The 23355-nt window shown below is 45.2% G+C and overlaps 2 protein-coding genes and 1 non-coding gene across 36 annotated transcripts in view; 1 reads left to right on the forward strand and 2 right to left on the reverse strand.

Annotated features, from left to right (window-relative positions):
* The window catches only part of NUMA1 (nuclear mitotic apparatus protein 1), a 77351-nt gene extending 68660 nt beyond the window's left edge, over positions 1-8691 (reverse strand). For 9 of the 20 annotated variants that reach the window (XM_016921503.2, XM_063784259.1, XM_001174474.4 and 6 more), the window contains exon 1: positions 8561-8691. The gene's annotated coding sequence lies outside the window, so the exon portion shown is untranslated. The other 11 variants (XM_054662523.2, XM_054662520.2, XM_063784264.1 and 8 more) reach the window with 2 other exon arrangements.
* Positions 302-413, reverse strand: MIR3165 (microRNA mir-3165). Its single transcript, NR_106655.1, has one exon. It is a non-coding gene; the product is annotated as a microRNA mir-3165 (primary transcript).
* An 85-nt stretch (positions 8692-8776) lies between the features above and the next one.
* The window catches only part of LRTOMT (leucine rich transmembrane and O-methyltransferase domain containing), a 30213-nt gene continuing 15634 nt past the window's right edge, over positions 8777-23355 (forward strand). For 3 of the 15 annotated variants that reach the window (NM_001199353.1, NM_001282075.1, NM_001144865.1), the window contains 5 exon segments: positions 8962-8988; positions 16389-16472; positions 17121-17257; positions 21693-21898; positions 23183-23331. In NM_001199353.1, the coding sequence (NP_001186282.1) occupies positions 23298-23331 (34 nt within the window). In that variant the 5' untranslated portion in view covers positions 8962-8988; positions 16389-16472; positions 17121-17257; positions 21693-21898; positions 23183-23297. 15 annotated transcript variants of the gene reach the window in all.

The following is a 23355-nucleotide window of genomic DNA, read 5'->3' on the forward strand; positions in this document are numbered from 1 at the left end:
TTTAGTAAGGAGGGAAATCCTGTATTATATACTTTTTTATATACTCAGCTCTGTGACAGATATAATAGGCACTCATTACATTAGGTATCTGCTCACTACCTAAGGAAACTGGGCATTTGGAGGTCAGCAATCAGACAGAGTCCACTTTGCTGCAGCTCATGAGGGGTATAGTAGGAAATTCTTAGGGAATAACACATTGTCACACCACAGGAAATCTAGAAAAGCAGGCAATTACCTCACTCCTCATTGAGGCCATCACAGAAGTACAGGCACTGAACAAATGCCCACTTGCTAGGCAGAATGCAGCTGCTGCCCACACGTTAGTACCCAGTGGTAAGCTGGATACAATGTGACCTCAGAGGACCAAGAGTTGAGGTCACATTGCATCCACCTTGCCACCGGGTACCAAAAATTTGACAACCTGCAAAACAAGTGTCTCTGGCCAGTCACAGGAAGGCACTCAAGTATCAAATAAACATGCCTGAAATATATGCAGTCTTTCCTCCTCACCAGATAAACCAGTCCTCAGCTGCAATAAGGCAGAAGAAATCTGCAAGGCTGAATCACTGGTATTTCCTGTGCAGACTTCAAAGAAACTGGCCCTTCAATAGGACAGAAAGGGCAGGCGACACAGCTGCCAACAGAGGCCTCAACCCAGGAGCATGCTATGCAATAATGCCTTCTCTCCCTTCTACAGCCATCAGATACCTCATTTTTACTTCTGCCAAATGGCCCCTTATTACCGTGACTGATTACCTAATAGCCAACCCTTTACCTTAGTTCTCTCCTCCCCTCAATGAGACCCAAGATACTGGCCTTTCTAGACAGCTCCTCCTCCAATTTGCCAGAGGAATTGTCAAAACTATTCCCCTGGCCAGGCGCGGTGGCTCACGCCTGTAATCCCAGCACTTTGGGAGGCCAAGGCGGGCGGATCACACTGTCAGGAGATAGAGACCACGGTGAAACCCCGTCTCTACTAAAGATACAAAAAATTAGCCAGGCGCGGTGGCGGGTGCCTGTAGTCCCAGCTACTCGGGAGGGGAGGCTGAGGCAGGAGAATGGCGTGAACCTGGGAGGCGGAGCTTGCAGTGAGCTGAGATCGCGCCACTGCACTCAAGCCTGGGTGACACAGAGCGAGACTCCGTCTCAAAAAAAAAAAAAAGCTGCCTAGGCCAGGCACAATGGCTTACACCCATAAACCTAGCACTTTGGGAGGCCGAGGCAGGAGGATTGCTTGAGCTCAGGTGTTCAAGACTAGCCTGAGCAACACAGCAAGACCTTGTCTCTACTAAAAATCAAAAAAATTAGCCAGGTGTAGTCCCAGCTACACTACTTAGGAGGCTGAGGTGGGAAGACAGCCACTGCACTCCAGCCTGGGTGACAGAGCGAGACCCTGTCTCAAAAAAAAAAAAAAAAAAAAAAAGTTGCCCACAGTAGGAGGTAGAGGAGAGGCCATTATTAAGCACACTCTCAGTAAACCATGAATCTGACAGAGCTACCCAAAACATCAATGCAGTCTTAAGCTGCATTAGTAGAAGATGACTCTATGCCCCACCTTTGAAGAGCAAAGTTAGAGGACTTGCAGAGGAAGAACACCAATGACCATGGCGAAGGGTCTAGAAGTATATCATTTCAAATATGGAGGAGGAACTACACACTTTTAGCCAGGGGAGAACAAGAAAACTTTTTTCAAATATACGCATAGCTTTCACATAGATGAGGAGAAAGACTTATGAGTCCACTATAAGAATACAAAACCAGAACTAATGAGTGGAAGTTACAGGAAGAGTGATTTTGGTTTGCCACAGGGAAGAAATTTCAGCATGTTGTAGAAGTTCAGAATGTGGGATGTAGAACCCAGAATGCTTGGATTAGGATGTCAACTCCACCACTTATAAACTGTGTGGCTTTGGGGAGATTAATCTACCTGTGCCTCAGTTGCCTTCCCTGTAAAAGAGAATAGTAATAATAGAACTTAGCTCACAGAGCTTTAAGAAGTAGCTTCCGGGGCTGGCTGCGGTGGCTCAGGCCTGTAATCCCAGCACTTTGGGAGGCTGAGGCAGGTGATCACCTGAGGTCAGGAGTTCAAGACCAGACTGGCCAACATGGGGAAACCCGTCTCTACTAAAAATACAAAAAAAATTAGCTAGGCGTGGTGGCACATGCCTGTAATCCCAGCTACTCAGGAGGATAAGGCAGGAGAATCGCTTGAACCCGGGAGGCAGAGGTTGCAGTGAGCCAAGATCACGCCGTTGCACTCCAGCCTGGGCACCAGGAGCGAAACTCCATCTCAAAACAAAAACAAAGACAAAAAAAAAAATTAACCAGACGGTAGTGGTGTGCGCCTGTAATCCCAGTTACTCGGGAGGCTGAGGCAGGAGACTCATTTGAACCTGGGAGGTGGAAGTTGCAGTGAGCAGAAATCACGCCACTGTACTCCAGTCTGGGTGATAGAGAGAGGCTCCATCTCAAAAAAAATAAAAAGAAGTAGTTTCTGTAAAGTACTTAGAACAGTGCCTAGTTCACAATATATGCTGGAAAAAAAATGTTACCTATTGCTACTACTAAATGTTGATACAACAGACCAGGCTGGGTGTGGTGGTTTGTGCTTGTAATCCCAGCACTTTGAGAGAACTGCTTGAGCTCAAGAGTTTGAGACCAGCCTGGGCAACATAGTGAGACCTCGTCTCTACTAAAAATAAAAAGAGTTGCCAGGCACAGTGGCGTGCACTTGTAGTTCCAGCTACTCAGCAGGCTGAGGTGGGAGGATAGCTTGAGTCCAGGAGATCGAGGCTGCAGTGAGCTATGATGACGCCACTGCACTCCAGCCAGAGTGACAGAGCAAGACTCTGTCTCAAAATAACAAACAGGCTGGGTGCAATGGCTCACGCCTGTAATCCCAGCACTTTGGGAGGCTGAGGCAGGTGGATCACCTGAGGTCAGGAGTTCGAGACCAGCCTGGGCAACATGGTCAAACCCTGTCTCTACTAAAAATACAAAAATTAGCTGGTTGCAGTGGCACGTGCCTGTAATCCCAGCTACTTGGGAGGCTGAGACAGGAGAATCACTTGAGCCCGGGAGGCGGAGGTTGCAGTGAGCCAAGACTGCGCAATTGCACTCCAGCCTGGGCAACAGAGTGAGACTCCATTTCAAAATAAATAAATAAATAAATAAATAAAATAAAAATAATATACAATACAAAAAACAGAACAGATAACCTGAAGCCCTTCCTACTAAATATGCCTAGAAGTGCTCAGAAAAATATAATAAACATCCTTTTAGACCGTGCCAGCTATTAAGGTATTGTCTCTCAGCTCCAAATCTACCCTGTTATGCTCCGCTTTGTGATGCTGGGGCCTGGACTCCACTAAACCCCATTTCACATTTGCCAGCTGGCTCCCTGTCAACAGGGGGTGCTAAGGGGAAAACAGAAGACAAGAGAAGGCTACAAGGGACTTCCTCCTTCTTGTAGCCTGGTGTTTCTTGACAACAGAAGTTGGTTCTTCCCAGTTGCTTTCTAAACTCCCAAAACCAGCCTCCTGCCCCTCAAAGGCACCAGCATCAGCTAAGTAAGGCTCAACAGAAGCCAGCTCCTCCAGGTTCCTCCTATAAGGGCCTGAGAAACCAGCAGCACCAGGTAACACCCTCTCCAGAGAATCTGGGTACAGCTATTCCAGATCCCTCTAGACTTCTAGGTTCTGGTAGCCCCAACCTTCCTCCCTTTGTTTTTCAGTCCTGGATGAGAAAAATTCTTTATGCAGTTATTATATTGAAGTTACTTTAATATTCCCTTTCTGCTTTTTCAGCCCTCCACCAAGGGTTTAAATCAATCTCCTTTATGGAGTTCACTCTATTGTGTGGTTTCTGTTTTGCTGATTGGATCTGAACTGACATATAGATAAACTGAGCTCTCAAGAAAGTAAGAAAAATCCCCAGGAACCAGAAACAAAGAATTAGTGAGGAGGATTAGCGAGCTGATGACATAGCTGTCCTAGCCGTGTATGGAATTTGTAACACCCTCATAGGTTCAGAAGACAGATCTTGAGTCCACAAAAGGCACTGAGATCCCTGTGCAGAGGCTGAGATTCTTAAGTTTATACTCAGTAAGATAAAGACTAGGAAAAAAAATCTGTCCAGAGAGAAATAAAAAACTTGCCTTGCTCATCTAGTGAGAAAGGAGGGAAAAACCTTCTAGGAATTCAAAACAGACTGGGTGAAGTGGCTCATGCCAGTAATCCCAGCACATTGGGAGGCTGAGGTGGGTGGATTGCTTGAGCCCAGGAGTTCGAGACCAGCCCGGGCAACATGGCAAAACCCTGTCTCTACAGAAAATATAAAAATTTGCCGGGTATGGTGGTGTGCACCTGTAGTCCCAGCTACTTGGGAGGCTGAGGTGGGCGGACTGCTTGAGCCCAAGAGGCAGAGGTTGCAGTGAGCCAAGATCCTGCAACTGCACTCCAACCTGGGCAACAAAGCCAGACAGATCCTATCTCAAAAAATAAAATAAAATAAAATAAAATTCTAGAAAGCAGACATTAATATGTAGTGAAAAACAAACAAACGATCAGTGGTTCCTGGTATCAGGGTGAAAGGAAAAACGGACTGTAAAGAAGTATGAGAGCCGGGCACGGTGGCTCACGCCTGTAATCCCAGCACTTTGGGAGGCCGAGGAGGGCAGATTACCTGAGGTCGGGAGTTCAAGATCAGCCTGACCAACATGGTGAAACCCCATTTCTACTAAAAATACAAAATTAGCTGGGCATGGTGGTGCATGCCTGTAATCCCAGCTACTCAGGAGGCTGAGGCAGGAGAATCGCTTGAACCCAGGAGGCAGAGGTTGCAGGGAGCCGAGATTGCACCACTGGACTCCAGCCTGGAGAATAAGAGTAAAATCCATCTTAAAAAAAAAAAAAAAAGCATGAGAAATCTTTTGGGGGTGAGAGAAATCCTCTGTATCTTGATTATGGCTGCTGTTTACAGGTGTAGACATCTGCCAAAACTCAACTTTCTTGAAAATTATTACAGACACAAAATTGAAAACATGAGACAAAAACAAGATCACGAAAAACAAGCAGATTTGAAAATGAACCAAAGAGCACTTCTAATAAATGAAAAAGTTAGCTAATAAAAATAAGAATTCAAAAAACAAATTAGACCTAGCTGAAGAGTAAACTAGTATACTAGAAGATAGATATAAGGAAATTATCCAGAAGTTAACACAGAAAGATAGAAAAGGAAATTATGAAAGAAAGAATAAGATGTAGACGACAGAATGAGGAAGTTCAACATAAGTTAAGCATGAGATCTGAGAGAGGTAAAGAGGTAATGATTGGGAATTTTTACACAATTAGTGAAAAGATATGAAATTTCAGATTAAGGAATTACTATATGCCCCCAGTATATAGTGATTTAAGAAAATTAAATTCACACCATGTAATGGAAGTACAGAACACAAATGACAGCAAAGAAGATCTTAAAAACAACCAGAAAGAAAGACAGGTTACCCACAATAAAATAAGTTAATTTGCAAGCATAGTTCTCAAGAGTAACAACAAAAAGCCAGAATTTCAATGAAAAAACACTTTCAAAGTGCTAAGAGACAATAATTGGAAGCCTAGTACCCAGCTAAACTACCAATCAAGACTGAAAGTGAGCTGGGCACAGTGGCTCATGCCTATAATCCCAGCACTCTGAGAGGCCGAGGCGGGAGGATCACAAGGTCAGGAGATCGAGACCATCATGGCTAACACAATGAAACCCTGTCTCTACTAAAAATACAAAAAATTAGCCAGGCGTGGTTGCGGGCGCCTGCAGTCCCAGCTACTCGGGAGGCTGAGGCAGGAGAATGGTGTGAACCTGGGAGGCGGAGCTTGCAGTGAGCCGAGACTGCGCCACTGCACTCCAGCCTGGGCAACAGAGTGAGACTCCATCTCAAAAAAAAAAAAAAAAAACCTGAAAGTTAAATAAAGATTTTTTAAATGAAGACAGTGTTTACCACTAACAGATTCCCACTGGACAAACATCTGAAGGATGTATGTATCTATGCAATAAAAAAGGAAGGAATAAAATGCAAGGAAAAATAGTGAAAAAGCAAACAGTAGACATACATGGGTAAAACGAAATAATCACTAACAATACAAAACAATAAACATATTTTAATTGTGTTGGGGTCTCACTCTGTTGCCCAGGCTAGCTAAGAACTCCTGGGCTCAAGCCATTCTCCCGCCTGCTCCTCCTGCCTCAGCCTCCAGAGTAGTTGGGATGACAGGGCAAGCCACCATGCCCAGCTACAAAATAATAATTATTAATTAGAATTGTTCAACTTCGAGATGGATTGACTTTGGGAATGATCTCATTCTAGAAAGTACTCATTTTGAGTCTGGACAACACCTTTTGGTATGTTTAGTGTACACTGGGTAAGAGGCTAAATTAAATGACCACACCATATATTAGGTTAATGCAAAAGTAACTGTGGTTTTTGCCATTACTTTCAATGGCAATAACTGCAATTACTTTTGCACAAACCTAATATCTTCTGATCATAGTTTTATCAATTAGACACAGCTGTCCAAACAGCCCCTGATCAGCTCTGTTCAGCCACCTGAGCAGGGCTTTGCCCTCATCCTAAAAGTTCTAGAATTCAAGTCTTATTTCAAGGCATTCTTCCCACTTCCATGTTCCACATGTAAAAAAGAATTCTACGTTTCTTAACGAGCTTTCAGGTAAGATCTTTAAGCTTTTGGAATGTACCGCTTTTCGCTGTGAACTAAGAGCTTAGACATTACAATTAGTCATCCCTTGCTAGAACTTAGGCTACGAAAAGAATACTTTGGAAGCTTTCACAAAGAAGTATGTGGTTCTTCCTCTAAAGAAGAAAATACCACACAGAAAGAGGGAGTGAGGAAACATACACCCATCTGTGCTGACAGAAAGCTACCTTACATGATCCTCATGTTCGCCCCAGGTTCCCATATATTCACAGCAGTAAAGATCTCCACAAAGTAGAGAGGCCCAACTCCCTTACCATTAAAGCTTTAACGACCAGACAACCCAGAAGTTTGGAAACATAGAACCAGGCAACAGATACTAGAGAGAGGGAATTATGTATTAAAGCAAGAAAATATCATCACGTTTTCAAGAGGGAGTGCCATTCCAGTAAAGAGGACAGCTTAATACTGAGGTTCAAATGCCACTAAATGAAAACGGGAAAGCGAAATTCCTGTGCCCTTTCAGCCCAAGAAATTATTCCAAAGCATACATTTATTCCCATTACATGTCGCAAATCCTGCCTAGCCATTAGGATACAGTGACGAAAAAGTCTCTCGTTATCTAGAAGGGCAGACAAACACGCAGACTTTTAAAATACCAGATGGCAGGCCGGGCGTGATGGCTCACGCCTGTAATCCAAGCACTTTGGGAGGCCGAGGCGGGCGGATCACGAGGTCAGGAGTTCAAGACCGGCCTGGCCAAGATGGTGAAATCCTGTGTCTACTAAAAATACAAAAGTTAGCCGGGTGTGGTAGCGGGCGCCTGTAATCCCAGCTACTCGGGAGGCTGAGGCAGGGAACTGTTTGAACCCGGGTGGCAGAGGTTGCAGTGAGCCGAGATCGCGCCACTGCACTCCGGCCTGGGCGACAGGGCGAGACTCCGTTTCAAAAAAAAAAAAAAAAATGACAAGTGCTAACTCAGAGGTAAGCAAAAGAGGCGGCAGCATCAACCCAGTGGGCTCCCGCCCACCCACAATCTTCACACAGTCACACCACTTATAGTCATAAATTTGTACTCTCCGAGGTGCGTGTATGAAACATGTTATCTGTGAGAGTCCATGGATGAAAAACAAAAACAAACAAAAATTAAAAAAAAAAAAAAAAAAGACTTAACCTGTTTTGACCAAGACAACCACCCCAGGAAGTAGGTAAGGCAGGTAAGGTCATTGTTTACGTATATGAAAAGTGAGGCTCAAAATACACTGACCAGTCCAAGACAACGCGCGCCCCCACACAGCACCTTCCCCGTCCCCATTTATGCCCAACCCATAAACCCAAAGTAGAGCCAACCTCGCACTGGCTACGTAACCCAGGCCAAGCTAAACATTATAAACCTCAGGCTCCCCATCTTTAAAGTATAACAGGTGGTTAGAAGATTAAAAAGATAAACATTTGGCAGGTCATTGTGGACGGTGTAGCTCAGAAAATGCTGACTACTGCACTACCATAACTACTGCTATTGTTAACGATAAAAGGCAAAGACTTTCCAGGACCCGACCCCTCGCTTACAAGCCTTTCGGGAACTTGCCCTATATCCCCGACCCCCGTCACCTTCAGGTTTAATTCCACAGACACGCCCCCAAACAGAACCTCCCCTTTAAGGCACCCCACCCCCCGGCTCCTCCCTCTCAGGCGCCTCTCCTCACAAACCTTACCCCCATAGATTCTGCCCTTTCGGAATCGGTTATGGAGGAGGCCTTCCGCTCGCAGCGGCCTCTCCAGCACCCCTTTTAGGCCTGAGCACCCGCAGGGGTGCCCAGGCCGCACGCCAAACGCGGGCCCGCGCCGGTTACCTGGCTGCGCGCTCCCGCTCTGCCTCGCGATTCTCCGGAATCGTACCTCTTCGTGGGCTCGCGCCAGCGCTGTGAGCGCACAATTAGTTTAAACTATGGCCCCGCCCCCTCGCGCTGCCCTCTGATTGGCCTCTGTCGGCGGGGCCCGCTTAAGGACCCGGGAAAAGGAAGTTTGAGGGCCACTGGGAAAGAGAAGGGGTATCACCGCTTCCGGACCCCGGCCTGGACTTGAAGGCAAAGAGAACTACATATCCCAGCGTCACTCGCGGCCTTGAAGCCCCGCCCCTGACAAACTGAAGGTCCCGGTAAGCATCGCGTCAGTACTTATGGCGCCTGCCGGGTTGTGGTGACGAAAGCAGTTGCCATGGAGTTGCTCTGAGTAACCCTGAGGCAGTGGGACGCCAAGACTGGAGAGGAAGCGACTGCGGGTGAGTCGGGCGGGAAAACAGGAAACCCGTTCTAGGGGACAAGAGATCTATGGAGAAGGGAGGGGCACTCACAGAACGACTAAGAACATTCCTGCTCGGGGATCTGAGATTTCCCCCACCGACCCTCATCACCTTTCACAGCGAACAAGACACAACACTCACATGGGACAGACTGGGCAAGGGGGAGCAGAGGGAGGGATAGGCGTTGAGATATATATCCATACAGATTTGGGGATGCTTAAGAACCACCCCCAGGGCCGGGAGCGGTGGCTCACGCCTGTAATCCCAACACTGGGAGACCAAGGCGGGCGGACCACTTAAGGCCAGGAGTTCGAGACCAGCCTGAGAAACATGGCGAACCCTGTCTCTACCAAAAACACAAAAAAATTAGCCGGGCTTGGTGGCGCGCTCCAGTGGCCCCAGCTACTAGGGAGGCTGAGGTGGAAGGATCGCTTGAGCCCGGAGATTGAAGCTGCAGTGAGCCGTGATCACGCAACTACACTCCAGCCTGGGCTATAGAGCGATACCTCCATCTCAAAACAAAACAAAACAAAACGAAACGAAACAAAACAAAACAACGAACCCCGCCCCCAACGCAAACATAAAGCTCCCAAAATCGGATGCTTCAGGTTCCAGGCATAACCTGGGAGATCAGAAACGCCCTCAGAAATGGGGTTGGTTTTCCTCTGAGGAACTGAGACCCTCTTCCAAGACATGCGGTTAGCATTAGATTGAGTAAATCGCAGTCGCTACCCTAATTCTAGAGATGTAGGAAACTTCCTGGGGCATGAAGTGCCTCATTCCTTCTTCTTCCAAGGAGTAAAACCCCTTCTCAATCTGTCCCCAGATTCCCTTTTCTCCCCACACCTTCTCCGTGGTCCGCTACTCAAAGCTCTACAGTTAGAGCTTCATTTTTTTTAGTACTCACGACAGATCTATTACATTTAGTAACCTACCCAGTGCTTTCACAGTCTCTCTTTTGATACTCTTAACAGCTCTGTGAGTCAAGGATATTTATCTTCATTTCACAGATTGGAAAACTGAAACCCAGAGAAAAGGGACTTGCCCAAGGCCACACACCAAATTAGTGACAGAGCTAGAACTAGACTCCAGTTCTCCGACTTCCAGCTAAGTTTCTTTAGCTTCAGCCTACTGCCTCTATAGCGGAAGGACTTGTTCCAAGGAACAAGTTAAACTGCCCCAGGGAAAAGGAACCTGTGTGGCCTACTTTGTATTATTTACACTTCAGCTGGAATGAATTTCAGATCCTCCCCTGAAAGTTTTAATGGGGAAAAGGAACTAGAGAGACTAAGACAATGAGACTTGAACATTTTTAACTAAACAGGAAACAGAAGGGCTAACACAGCACCCATGTCTGAAGTGACCATGATTAGCTGGTTTCTAGCTGGTGACTAGCTGGCCCTGACTGGTCCACTTACTACCTTAAAGTTCTCCCAGGTTTGGTCCTATGCCCTCTTGCCACTGCACTCTATATTCTCTTCTTGGGTACCCCTCCACACCCACAACTTCATTTTCCACCTGTATGCAAATGTACACAAGTGTGTATCTCAAGCCCAGCCCTCATCTCTAAGCTCCAGATCTATATAGCCAATTGCCTCAACATCTCCTTTAGGATACCTCAAAGGCAACCCAAACTCTACATTTCTGAAATTGAAACCAATCTCTGTGTATCCCAACCTTTTCCTCCAAGCCTGGATCTCTTCCAGTGCTCCTACCTTTATCCACAATATACCCAAGCCCAAAACCTAAGAGTTAGTACCTCTTCCATTTACTTAATACCTCTTCCATTTCCCACCTATCACTAAGTCTTATCAGCTTTACTTCCTGAATATCTTTTATATAGGTCCTAGCTACCATCACATCCTTCCTGCCTTCCCTCCCAGCCATATTTGCGCACTGCAACCAGAGTGATCCTTCAAAATGCAAAGCTGATACTGTTCACTCTCTACCCCACCCCCAATTTTTTTTTTTCTTTTTGAGACAGAGTTTCGCTCTTGTTGCCCAGACTGGAGTGCAATGGCGCAATCTCGGCTCACAGCAACCTCCACCTCCCGGTTTCAAGCAATTCTCCTGTCTCAGCCTCCCAGGTAACTGGGATTACAGGCATGCACCACCACACCCGGCTAATTTTGTATTTTTAGTAGAGACGGGGTTTCTCCATGTTGGTCAGGCTGGTCTCGAACTCCCGACCTCAGGTGATCTGCCCACCTTGGCCTCCCAAAGTGCTGAGATTACAGGCATGAGCCGCCACGCCCAGCCAGCCCCCATTTAATATTAATACTGTGTGGTTTCCTATTGCTCCCCTCTCTCCAGCCTCCAGTCTAACCATACATATTCATCCTTCTCTCCCCTTCAGTTATATAACCTTTAAGGTCTTCAAAATTTCCAAGTACCCTTCCACCATAGAACCTTTGCATATAGCAGTCACATCTGCCTGGAATGCTCATTCCACACCACCCCCTACCCCATAAGTTAATTTGTACTTATCCTTTAGATTTCTCTCAGTCACTTCTTCAGGAATGTCTTCCTGTAGACTGTTCAGACCAGGTCAGATCCCTCAATTACAGCAACCTCATGGCCCTCTCCTTTGTAGTGTTATTTAGTTGCAATTTTTAATGTGTTTGTTAAGCACCTACTACTTGCTGGCACTATGAGATACAACTGTAAGAAAAAATATGGTTTCTGCCCTGGTGGTGTTTATGGACATACAGATAGTAAGCGGATAATTATAGTGTTATGAGTGCTACCATGGCAATCATAGCACTACAATTACAGATTTGAGGATAAAGGTAGACTTCTCAGAAAAGTTGAAACCTGATCTGAGCCCTGAAATAAGAATTAGCAAAGCAAAAGGAGGAGAGAAAAACTATATTCCAAGCAGACAGAGCTGGAAGGAGACACTGTTCCACTTAGAGGCCCAGTGGCAGGTGCAGGGAACTTATGGTGAGTAGTTGCATTTGGCTAGACTGCAGAATTGGAGTTGAGGATGAGATGGGAGTAGAGGGGGGTGGACAGGAGCCAGGTTGAATCTTGGGCCTCCTTTTGGCACCTGGGAATATAACCTCCCAGAATATATTAGATTATGTGGCAGATTTTTCTTCTTTCTTTTTTCTTTTGACAGGGTCTCGCTCTGTTGCCCAGACTGGAGTGCAGTGGCACAGTCATAGCTCACTGCAGCCTCGAACTCCTGGGCTTGAGCCATACTCCTACCTCAGCCTCCCAAGTAGCTGGGACTATAGGCGTGAGCTGCCATGCCTGGCTAAATATGTGGCAGATTTTTCATAGCAGTCTTTGATTTTTTTTCCACCATCAGTCCATCATCAGAAACTCTCGGGCCAGGCTGTTGAATCTCCTATCAGATTTATGTGATTATTCCTCAGAGCTTCCTGTGTTATGTTGCAGCTTGCCTGAGAGAGGGCAGGAATAGGCTAGCAACAAATCAAATTCCAAATGTTAGTAATTTCCCAAAACTGAAAACAGTTTTCTGTCAACTTGGGATTGGTTAAATAAATTAAGTGAATAACATTAAAGTACGATACATAGTATAAAATACTTTGCAACTATTAAAAAGGGTAATAGTCTACAACAATTTGAAAATTAAAAAATAGGTTTACAAAGGAATATTGTTTATTTAAAAATATACATAATCTAGGCTGGGCACAGTGGCTTACACCTGTAATCCCAGCACTTTGGGAGGCCAAGGTGAGTGAATAGCTTGAGCCCAGGAGTTTGAGACCAGCCTAAGCAACATGGCAAAACCGTGTCTCTACAAAAAATACAAAAATTAGCAGGGTGTGGTGACGTGTGCCTGTAGTCCCAGCTACTCAGGAGGCTAAGGTGGTGGGATTGCCTCAGCCCAGGAGGCAGAGGTTGCAGTGAGCTGAGGTAGCACCATTGCACTCCAGCCTGCACAACAGAGCGAGACCTTGTCTCAAAAAAAGAAAAAAGAAAACCGTGTGTGTATGTGTGTGTGTGTGTGTGTAAAACCTTATTAGCTATACATTCTAGGAGGTTATATTCCCAAACGGTTAATGGAGATTCAAACTTTGAGTTTCTATTTGATGTACTTCTTCATGTCATTTCACTTTATTCATCTATCATATTAGCTTTTACAGTTAAAAAACAAAACAGTTAAAGATACTGTCAATTTGGAAATGAGAAATTCCAGTTCCGAAACAAGGCAGGTATGCCCCTAACCCTGTCATTCATCAAGTTAGTCAGTCTGGACAGATGAAGGTGCTGGCATCTGATTACCTCCTGGTCATAAGCCAGAATAGCAGATGGGAAAGACTGACTCCAAAAACACAGCCACAGGAGTAAGCATGGCAGCATCAACACTTTGTCAGTTCTCTCCAGCAGTCAAGCTCTCTATGTGACACCTTGAAGACTCCATTAATTCCTTCATTTCTTCTTTCATTTTTCCATTGTCCATCCATTTTCATTTGTCCATCAAACCTTTAGTGAATATGGATTTTTTTTTTTTTTTTTTTTTTGCCAGGCTCAATGCAGGGTAATGATGAGAAGGGAGAAAGAAGTCTGAGTCTTGTCCCTGTCCTCAAGCTTATAGGGAGTAAACAAAGTTGGTTATAATGAAATTAACAGAGAATACAACTGCTTCCATTTATTGAGCACCTGATGCCAGATGTACAATAGTTCTCAAGGTAGGGTTTGTCTCCATTTCACAGATGAGTAAACAAGCTGTAATAAAATTTTGTTCGAAGTACAGTGGGGGCATGCAGAAGTTAGCTATTGCCATGTAATAAACCATCCCAAAACACAGTGGCTTAAGATAATAAACATTTATTATTGCTTCTAAGTCTTAGAGTCAGCTGGAGGGTTCTTCTGCTTTGGCTGGGCTTACTCATGTGTCGGCAGTCATCTGTGGGTTGGGTGACTCTCCTGATCTTGACTGGGGGTAGGCTGACTGTGGGCTAGTCTAGGATGGCTTCAGCTGGTATCTCTGGCTCTTTCGCATGTCTCTCACCTACACATCTCATAACCCTCCAGCTGATCAGCCATGTTCTCATGGCACTGGCAAAGAGCAAGAGGGCAGGCCTCCTTTAAAGCTTCTGTTTGCTTCATGTTTATCGACATCTCATTGGCTAAAACAAGTCACATGTCTGGTCCCAGCATCAGAGTGAGATGGGACTACAATGTTATAGGCAAAAAGGGATGGATACAGGGGAGACCATGAATAGGGATCATCAAAACAATCAGCCTAACACAGGACACATTAACCAATTTTATCTGGAAAAGAAAGGCTTTATAGAAGAGGCTACACTAGAACTGAGTGTTGAAACATGAGAGAGTATTCACTAAGTGGGCAGCTGTTACTTGGAACTGGATGCAGGCTGGTTTACCACAATCAATAGAAACTCAGCAGGTCTTTCTGTGCTCATGACAGGGTTCTATTATTTGTATCTTGGCTTCATTTCTTCTGGTCAGGCACAGAGCAGCAAGCACTCAACAAATGTTTGCTGAATTGAATTGAATATCTTACTGTGAACAAGGTGTGGACTGAAACAGCTGAACCTGGGAACCAATTGTTAGAAAGAACAGCTTAGCATCAACTCTTCTGAAACAGAAATCCTCAGAATTGGCAGTTTCTCATTCATTCATCCCACAAACATTTTGAGTGCCTGTTGTAAACCTGGTTCTATGTTGGATAACGAATAAGATGCGATACTAGCTCACAGCCTGGGCTACAGCTTAAATGCAGAAAGCTAAAAATTTAACCAGCTTCTTGGGGCTCCATTTTTAATACTAATTCATTCAGAAAATGCAACAGGAGCTGGTGCTACACAAAATCAGAAGTCTTTAGGAACTGCACTGGGGTTCTCTGTTAGTCAAGAAAACTAACAGTAAAAATCTGCCCTTAAGTATTTTAAGTTAAAATCCATGTTCAGTGGCGCATAACTCTGGGGTACCAACCCAGTATTTACTTTGAGAAAAGTATCCAATCTTGCTCAAAGGTATCAAATCTGTTGTAGGTGCTGAAGTGGGATGAGCTTCTGTCTAAGCTAGGTTCCTCTAGTTCTGTAGTAGACAGCCAGGTTCCTCTATTTTTACAAAAGAATAATGTGTTCTTTGTTGTCTGCCTGTAGATTTAATATCTAAAAGATTCAACTCTCCCTAATTGACAATCCATGCCCATGGGACCAGTTCATAACAGAATTAAGCTGTGAAGTGACTCAATCTGGCACCTCCCCAAAGCTCAGCTGGCACTGCTATTTTTTCAGAACAAGACATTCATTTTCCTCTAAACCTACTAAACTTGATCCATGTATATGTTAAATTGCCAAAAAAGGAATTTACGTGAACTGTATTAGGCTTAAACTGAATTATAAGATATCAGGTCCTTGGTTTTTAACAGAAATTCTTTTTTTTTTTTTTTTTTTTCCGAGACAGGGTCTACAGGGTCTTGCTCTGTTGCCCAGGCTGGAGTGCAGTGGCACAATTATAGCTCACTGCAACCTCCAACTTCTAGGCTCAAGCAATCCAACTGCCTCAGCCTCCCGAGTAATAAATTCCATTTTAAAGTTGTTTGCCAATTTCATTGTCTCTGCAAACTAATTTATCCTTTTAATCCAATGATGAGAACTGCAATCCCAAGGTTTCTCTTTTTGCTTTGGCTGCCAGGAATTTCAGAGCTAAATGTAGGCTTAGATTCTTAAAGTGCCTGGCACATCTCTCTCTTCCTGTAATCTAGTTTCTGATCTTTCTCTTCCATTTTTAACTTTCTAATCTGCACTGTCCAGTATGGTAGCCACTAGTCACGTACATTTGACAGGTAGGCTAGTCCAAATTGGGATGTGCTGTAAGTGTAAAATATCTCAGTAAGTTTTAATATTGATTACATATTGAATGATTTTTTGATATATTGGGTAAAATAAAGTTATTAAAATTAATTTCACCACTTCATTTTACTTATTTTGGCTACTAGAAAATTTTAAATTATATATATGGCTTGCATTTGTGACATTATATTTCTAGTGGATGGCACTATTCTGCAAATCATCTGTTTTATGACTGTGTTATTATTGTAAACCTGAAATCCTTTTGGAAAGCAGGTGAAGTAATACAAATAATAATACAAAGGTGGCAGCAGTGGATGGAATGAGAAAGGGGAGGTCGACTGGGACAAGTTCTTGTCCTTATCCTTGTCAATTTGTCTTTTGCTTGTGTGATTCACATACAAACCCCTTGGTAAAGTGTGTTGTCAGCTCTCTTCATCCCAGGTGAGTAGTATTCTCATGGCTCTCCCTTGTCTCCAGAAAAACCTCAGCTTTACTTTAGCTAACAAATTGGAAACGATCTGATAAGACAATTCACACCACATTGCAAGTGACTGATAACAACATTGTGTTCATCCCTGTCAGGGAGTATTTCCATTTTAACCGGAAACAATCCCTGAACCCACAGGAATGAATCCCTAATGGTGGAGTTTCAGCCATCAGTGACAGGTGAGTGAGAGGTAGACTCTGGTTTTGTGTGTGTGTATGTTTATATGTGTATGGCTACATTCAGGATAGGGCTGAAAGTAGGGTCTTTGGATGGAAAGGTAATGGGGCTGGCAGAGAAGCCAAGCGGAGAAGGTGGCAAATCCCCAGCTGGGCCAGACTGAGAGGGGTGGTGAGACACCAACCAGATGCGGTGCAGGCCCTCAAGGATTTGTTAAGCAATAGAATAGCCCAGTTGATGTCACCAGAGGGTGGGTATCAAGACAGTCTCCACAGTAACTACTGTAGAGTAACAGAAAAGGTCTCAGAGTAGGATTCAGGAGATTATGACTGCAGTCTACAACTGACTCATTGGCTTAACTCTGGGCAAGTCCTTTTAACCCTTGGGTTTCAGTTTCTTCATCTGGCATTGTCCAGACAAAGAAATGGGTGTTCAACTCTCAAATGAGTTCTAAGAGATGTGAAGGTGCTCTGAGAAGTAGAAAGTGCTCTATACAAGCAAGGATGCAAGGAAGAGTGATTTCATATCTTAACATGGAAATACAGCCAGGCAGGCCTAGAGTAGTAGAGGACAGAAAGCAGGGATGGAGGACTATGGGGAAACCTGAAAGCCGGTGTACTTGAAACACCGGTCTTTCTCTGTCCTCCCAGGCTGAACCCAGACTCCCAGGGCACCTGCTTGCACCTTTGAATGATGGCCTGAACTATGAACAAACGGGACTATATGAACACTTCGGTACAGGAGCCCCCTCTTGACTACTCCTTCAGAAGCATCCACGTCATTCAAGGTCAGCCCCCAGAGCACAGTACTCCACTCACTAAGGCAGCAGGCCCAGTGTGGTCCCTAGGGAGAAACCATAATCTACTTAAAAGCCTAAAGAGATTCTTCCCATATGCTTGCAGATGTGTTGTTACTGTCTTTTGGAGGGTAGGGGAGAGTGAGAGGTTTTCTTCTGTCTTTTTGTTTGTTTTGTTTTTGCCCCGACACAGCCCCAGGAGATCCTAAGAACAGGTGCCCCTGTTTGTTTTTTTTAAGCAGCAAATCTGAAAGGAAACAGGGGGCTATCACAGTAGTTGATCATCTTTAAAAGAAGCCAGGCTACAGCAGGAAAGTCAAGTGGAAGAAAACTGGGAAGCCAGTCTATCAGCCAATAGTTTTATTCTCCTGTTTTTACCTGAAGAGAGGAGGAAAACACAGGCTCCTGTGGAGTCCCAGCAAGTAGGCAAAACCTTTCTCCTCTGTCTGCAGACACAAGCCTATTCTGACTGGCCAAACATGAGGGGTCTTATCAACAAACTGGCATATTTCCAGTTTAAATACTTACTGACAAATTTCTTACACTCATTCCAGCCAAATCCAAGTTTATTCCATCATCACCTACACTTATTGCAGGTTCCAACACTGTCCACACTCGCTCCCATTTTGCCATTCAATGTCTTTGTAAATGGGTAGCTAGTCCCTTCAGGAGGGAAAATAGGGAGGCTGTCAAGCCATGTCATATTCCCAATGAGTCATCCGTTCTTCCTAGGGAAGTTCTGCCATCCCTGGCTTTTGTTATCTGGTCTTTCATTAAAGCATCAGCCCATCTGTCCTCACAGAATACACGTTAACATCCACTATCTCAGAACTATTATTTGGCTTTAGTCTTCTCTCAGGCAACTGGTAGCCACTGCCTTTAAGCTCGGGAAGCTGGCAAATAGCACCAGTCTTAGATTGGGTTTAGGGTCTACTTGGGTTATCATCAGCCACAGTGGTAACTCACGTTTGTTCTCTCATGAGCACACAGCCACCTGCTGTGATCTTTATTGTGCACTGCATCACTTCTGATGTAATCCATGTTTCACAAGGGGTTTTAGCTGCAATAGTAACTATCTCTAAGACAGGTGCAATGACAGAGGTGGGAAGGAAGTATACCTCCTACCTATCATGGGAATTTCTAACTCTGATGGAGGAGGTGTAGCTCTGCCCTCTATGGAGTCCTCAGAATTGGGAGAGAGACAAGCAGTACCAAGGGTAACTCTACATCACAAAACGTAATTGGTACAGATGGCCCATCCTTCATTCAACCGTTCAATATTTACTGAGCACTTACTAAAAGCATTTATATATGTGTGTGTGTGTGTGTGTGTGTGTGTGTCATATGTATATGCCAGGTATTGTGCTCCTTGCTAGGTATGTGAGGCACATCAAAGGCCCAAAAGGTCAGAGTCCCTTCAGATTCCCCAGAGCTTCTGAAACACTTATTTACAGCTGGGGTTAAGGGATACAATAGAGTTTGGGGGTACTTGGCACACTATTTGGTGAATGAATAAATATTACAGAATCTGAAACGGCAGTGCCTTTGGAAGGCATCTAATCTGTGCTACCACCAACCCAGTTCCTCTAACTTTTCACAAACCTAGAGTGTTAAGGAAGTCCCCCACCATATACACTTACCAACCCCTTCCAGTTGGTGGTTGAGGGATGACACAGGGAAGTTCAATCAAACTAACTTGTATTCTGACACATGGCAAGAGCTACATGGCAGCCTTTCAGAGAGAGGAAAACAGGAACATAGTTTCCCAGATCTTCCTGGAGCTAAATGCTCCCCAGTTCTCAAAGCATTGATATTTGTGGTCCAGCTTCCAGACCTGCTTTGGCCTACTCTGAACAAGGAACTTTACAGATTCTTAGGCAGTGTAGTGCATTGGTGGAATCTGAGAGGAGCAGCAACCTGTGGCAGCCTGGATATACCACTCCATCCTTGATAAGAGCAGCTCCAGCCAGCATCAAGTTTTAGGCAACTCCGTCCCACCAGTGATTCCCTCTGAGCTTGGCCTCCACCCCATGCTTGGTGGCATTCCCCAAGCTGCTACCTTATCACATGGGGCACTAGTTCATGTGGGGTTATTTTGACCTTAATTTTGATTCATCTGTGTCATTCTGTTTCAGGGTTCTCAGGAGGTGTGGGGAGGGAAGCAGGATTAGGAATTCATGAGCTGGGGTACGCCGTTCTAGTACCCTCCTGCAACCCCAGGCCCCAACTGTGGGTCCTGCTCACTCTAGGATTAAGGCAGAGAGCCATCTGGTGGATGTTGCCTGACCTGCATCTGAGGAGGAGGAGAGGTGGGGGTGGAAGGGCACCTTCTGCTCTCTCTTCTGCTCTCTCTTCCAGTAGAGAGCAAAAGAGAGTGAAGAAAGCTGGCTAGCTTCTGCAAATACTAAATACTTCCTTCCCCAGGGGTGAACTAGGGAACCAAAGGCTTAGCAGCAATGGGAAAAATACAGTCACCTCAGCCAGACCTGGCATCTGGTTCTGACTCTACGACTTTGAACTTGGGCAAGGCCCATCCTCTTTCTGGACCTCATTTTGAAAAAGTGGGAGTGAGGCTTTGGGGTGTTCCATACACCTGGGTTCTAACATAATCCTATTCCCTATTCTCTCTCCTCCTCAGCCAAACTTTCTGAGGATGTTGTTTATGCTAACTGCTTATATCCATTCACTCTTTTTTTGGTAGAGACGGGGTTTCATGATGTTGCCCAGGCTGGTCTCAAACGCCTAGGCTCAAGCAATCCTCCTGTCTTGGCCTCCCAAAGTGCTGGGATTACAGGCATGAAACCAGCCTCCATTCACTCTTGAACTCACTCACTTCAGTCTGGCTTCTGCCCCCAGGCCCTTGCCATTCCACTGAAGCAGCCCTTACCAAGGTTACCAGGGACTTCTAAGTTGCCAAAATTACTTTTCAGTCCTTACCTCCCTGGAACTTACTACTATAAACTATTTACTCCCTGAACATCTTTAAACTGTCCTCTCCTGATTTTCCCTGATCATTTAACTTCTCTAATGGATTCTTCTTCCTCCCTGACCTTCCTCCCTACCCTCACTCTCCCTGAGGAATCTCATCTCTTTCCCTAACTTGTATGCCTTCTATGCTAATGATTCTCAAGTCTGTGTCTCCTGAGCTTCCAACCTTCATCTCCAACTGCCTACTTGGCTTCTCCACCTTTTTGTACAGGAACCTCAAATACACCAAAGCTAAGCCTGAACTCATCACATTCCCAATGCTGTTTCTTCTTCTGTAATTCCTTACCAGTTAATACAACTGGCAACCACCCTTTAATATTCTTCTACCTTTACATCCAGTCAACCAAATTATGTTGATTGTAGGGCCCTCTCATGCCTTGCTTGGATGACTCAAACAGCCAAATTGGTCATTTGGTCCAACTCACTCCCTAAAATCCATATTCCACACTGACACTTCAGAGTGATCTTTCTGAAATAAAAGATTTGAATCATTTGCTTTAAACACTCCAGTGCCTTCCCATTACACACAGGGTAAAGCCCAAGATCCTTAGCCTGACATTTGAGACTTTTGACTGGATTCCTGCCTCCTTTTCCTCTCTGTCCCCCTTGTGCAGTGCGTGCAAGCACTTGTGCAGGCACACAAACCCGCCCCAGACTCCCTGGCTGTTCTGTACCTCTATACCTTTCTTCATGCTGTTCCCTGCCTTTTTACCCTTCTTTGCCTGATAAACATCCCCTAATCCATGGAGATTCAGCTCAGGCTTCACCTTCCCTGGGAAACTTCCCTGAGCTCCCATACTGGGTCAATAGCCTCTCTTCTGTGCTGCTACAACTATTATATAGCACTTATCACACCATATTGCCAGCTTGCTCCCATCTTGCCCATATAAGCTCCTCCAAGGCACAAATGTCTGCTCTCTGCCCTATTATTCATACAAAGTCTGGAACAGACTGTCTCTCATTTTGTTTATCACTGTATATCCAGTACCTGGCATACTGTAGGTACTCAACATTAATGGAAAGAGAGACAGGATATCAAAGTGTATTCCATTGAAGTGAATTCTATAGGCTTTACCAGTAGTTAATTCAGGATTTTGTGCTATCATCTACTCAGCTCAAGCCCAACAATTCTGGTTCTTAGTTTTCCTCAACCCCACACTGGTTTGGTATAAAAAAGACCCAGTGGTACAGTGGACATGAGAAGTCCATGTGACCTGGAAAGCCAAGAGCTTGAGATAGAAGTCTCTGGCCCTTAGTCTAAACTTACTGATTGCTGGAAGCTGTGGGACAGGGTTGCACTAGACTCAGGCACAGGGCTGTGGCCCTTCCAGACCCTCCAGCTACAGCCTGGATGGCTAATCTTTCCAGCTCTGTCCCTTCCCACCCCCTAAAGCCAAAAAAGCAAAGATGATACCCAAGTCTCACTTTGTCCCCACAGATCTGGTAAATGAGGAGCCAAGGACAGGACTACGACCACTGAAGCGTTCAAAGTCGGGGAAATCACTGACCCAGTCCCTGTGGCTGAATAACAATGTTCTCAATGATCTGAGAGACTTCAACCAGGTGGCTTCACAGCTGTTGGAGCACCCAGAGAACCTGGCCTGGATCGACCTGTCCTTTAATGACCTGACTTCCATTGACCCTGTGAGTTCCTAACAGTAGGAATCCAGTCAGGGGAGCCTGAAGCCACTTTGTTCAGCCCCCAACCTCTCCACTCCTACATGTTATCAAGGAAGTAGTGAGGCAGCATGGTACAGTCCAAAGCACAAGGCTAGGGGGCCAGACAGATAGATGTAGGTTCAAATCCTGGGTTTGCCTCTTACTGACTGTGACTTTGAGCAAGCTACCTAACCTCTCAAAACTGCAGCCTCCCTGTCGGAAAAATGGGGATAATATGCCAGTATCATAAAGGTTTTGTGAGGATTGAATGAAAATACATGAAAACCACCAGGCACAGCGGCTCACGCCTGTAATCCCAGCACTTTGGGAGGCCGAGGTGGGTGGATCACAAGATCAAGAGAGATCAAGACCATCCTGGCCAACATGGTGAAACCCTGTCTCTACTAAAAATACAAAAAATTAGCTGGGCGTGGTGGCGGGCGCCTGTAGTCCCAGCTACTCGGGAGGCTGAGGCAGGAGAATCACTTGAACCCAGGAGGCAGAGGTTGCAGTGAGCCGAGATTGCGCCACTGTACTCCAGCCTGGCAACAGAGTGAGACTCCGTCTCAAAAAAAAAAAAAAAAAAAAAAAAAAAAAAAAAGAAAAGAAAAGAAAATACATGAAAACCAACAAACAACTGGTACATCAGAGGCTGAAGTAAAATTGTAACTGTCACTGCGCACCCACTGTGACCTGTGCTGGGTTCTCCTGTGGAAGAGGTAGTCAATAAAGTACAGCACTTACTTTCTCTGAACTCAGATTCAAGTTTTAAGAAATAAACAAAGTTTGGCCTTTTCTAGTCCAAGATCCCTAAGAGGGGAAAAGAGCTGGAGCATGACTTGGAAACTATTCCCCTGGTGTGGTGATCTCAATTTAACCAGTATTTTAAAAGCTTCTTATGTGCCTAGCATGATGCTCTGTCTTCCTGTTGCTTGCTGTGATAGAATCGTAGATCACCAAAGCTGGAAAGGTCTTCAGTGAAGGGGCAACTAAGGCTGAGAGAGAGGCAGGAGAGGCAAGTCAGTGGCAGTGCTGGTACCCAGGCCCATACTCCTGACCCTCAGATCACAGCTCCTTTTCAGTGTGATGCCCTGTATGTCTTAAAACGTAAATAAAAGTAGGTTAGAGTCATACAGTATGGCTGTGGAGGGTTGGAGTGGAGGGCAGGTTGTTCCCCACATTCTTCCTTCTCTGCCCACGAGTCAGCCCTGAGCAGAGATTCAGGGTCCTGTCCTGTCTAGCCTGGCTTTTGGTTTCCCTCCCCAACAGGTCCTAACAACTTTCTTCAACCTGAGCGTCCTCTATCTTCACGGCAACAGCATCCAGCGCCTGGGGGAGGTGAATAAGCTGGCTGTCCTTCCTCGGCTCCGTAGCCTGACACTCCATGGGAACCCCATGGAGGAAGAGAAAGGGTATAGGTAAGTGCCCTGCCGCTGGAGTTA

This window comes from Pan troglodytes, chromosome 9, assembly GCF_028858775.2.
Source record: "Pan troglodytes isolate AG18354 chromosome 9, NHGRI_mPanTro3-v2.0_pri, whole genome shotgun sequence".
Taxonomy (NCBI): domain Eukaryota; kingdom Metazoa; phylum Chordata; class Mammalia; order Primates; family Hominidae; genus Pan; species Pan troglodytes.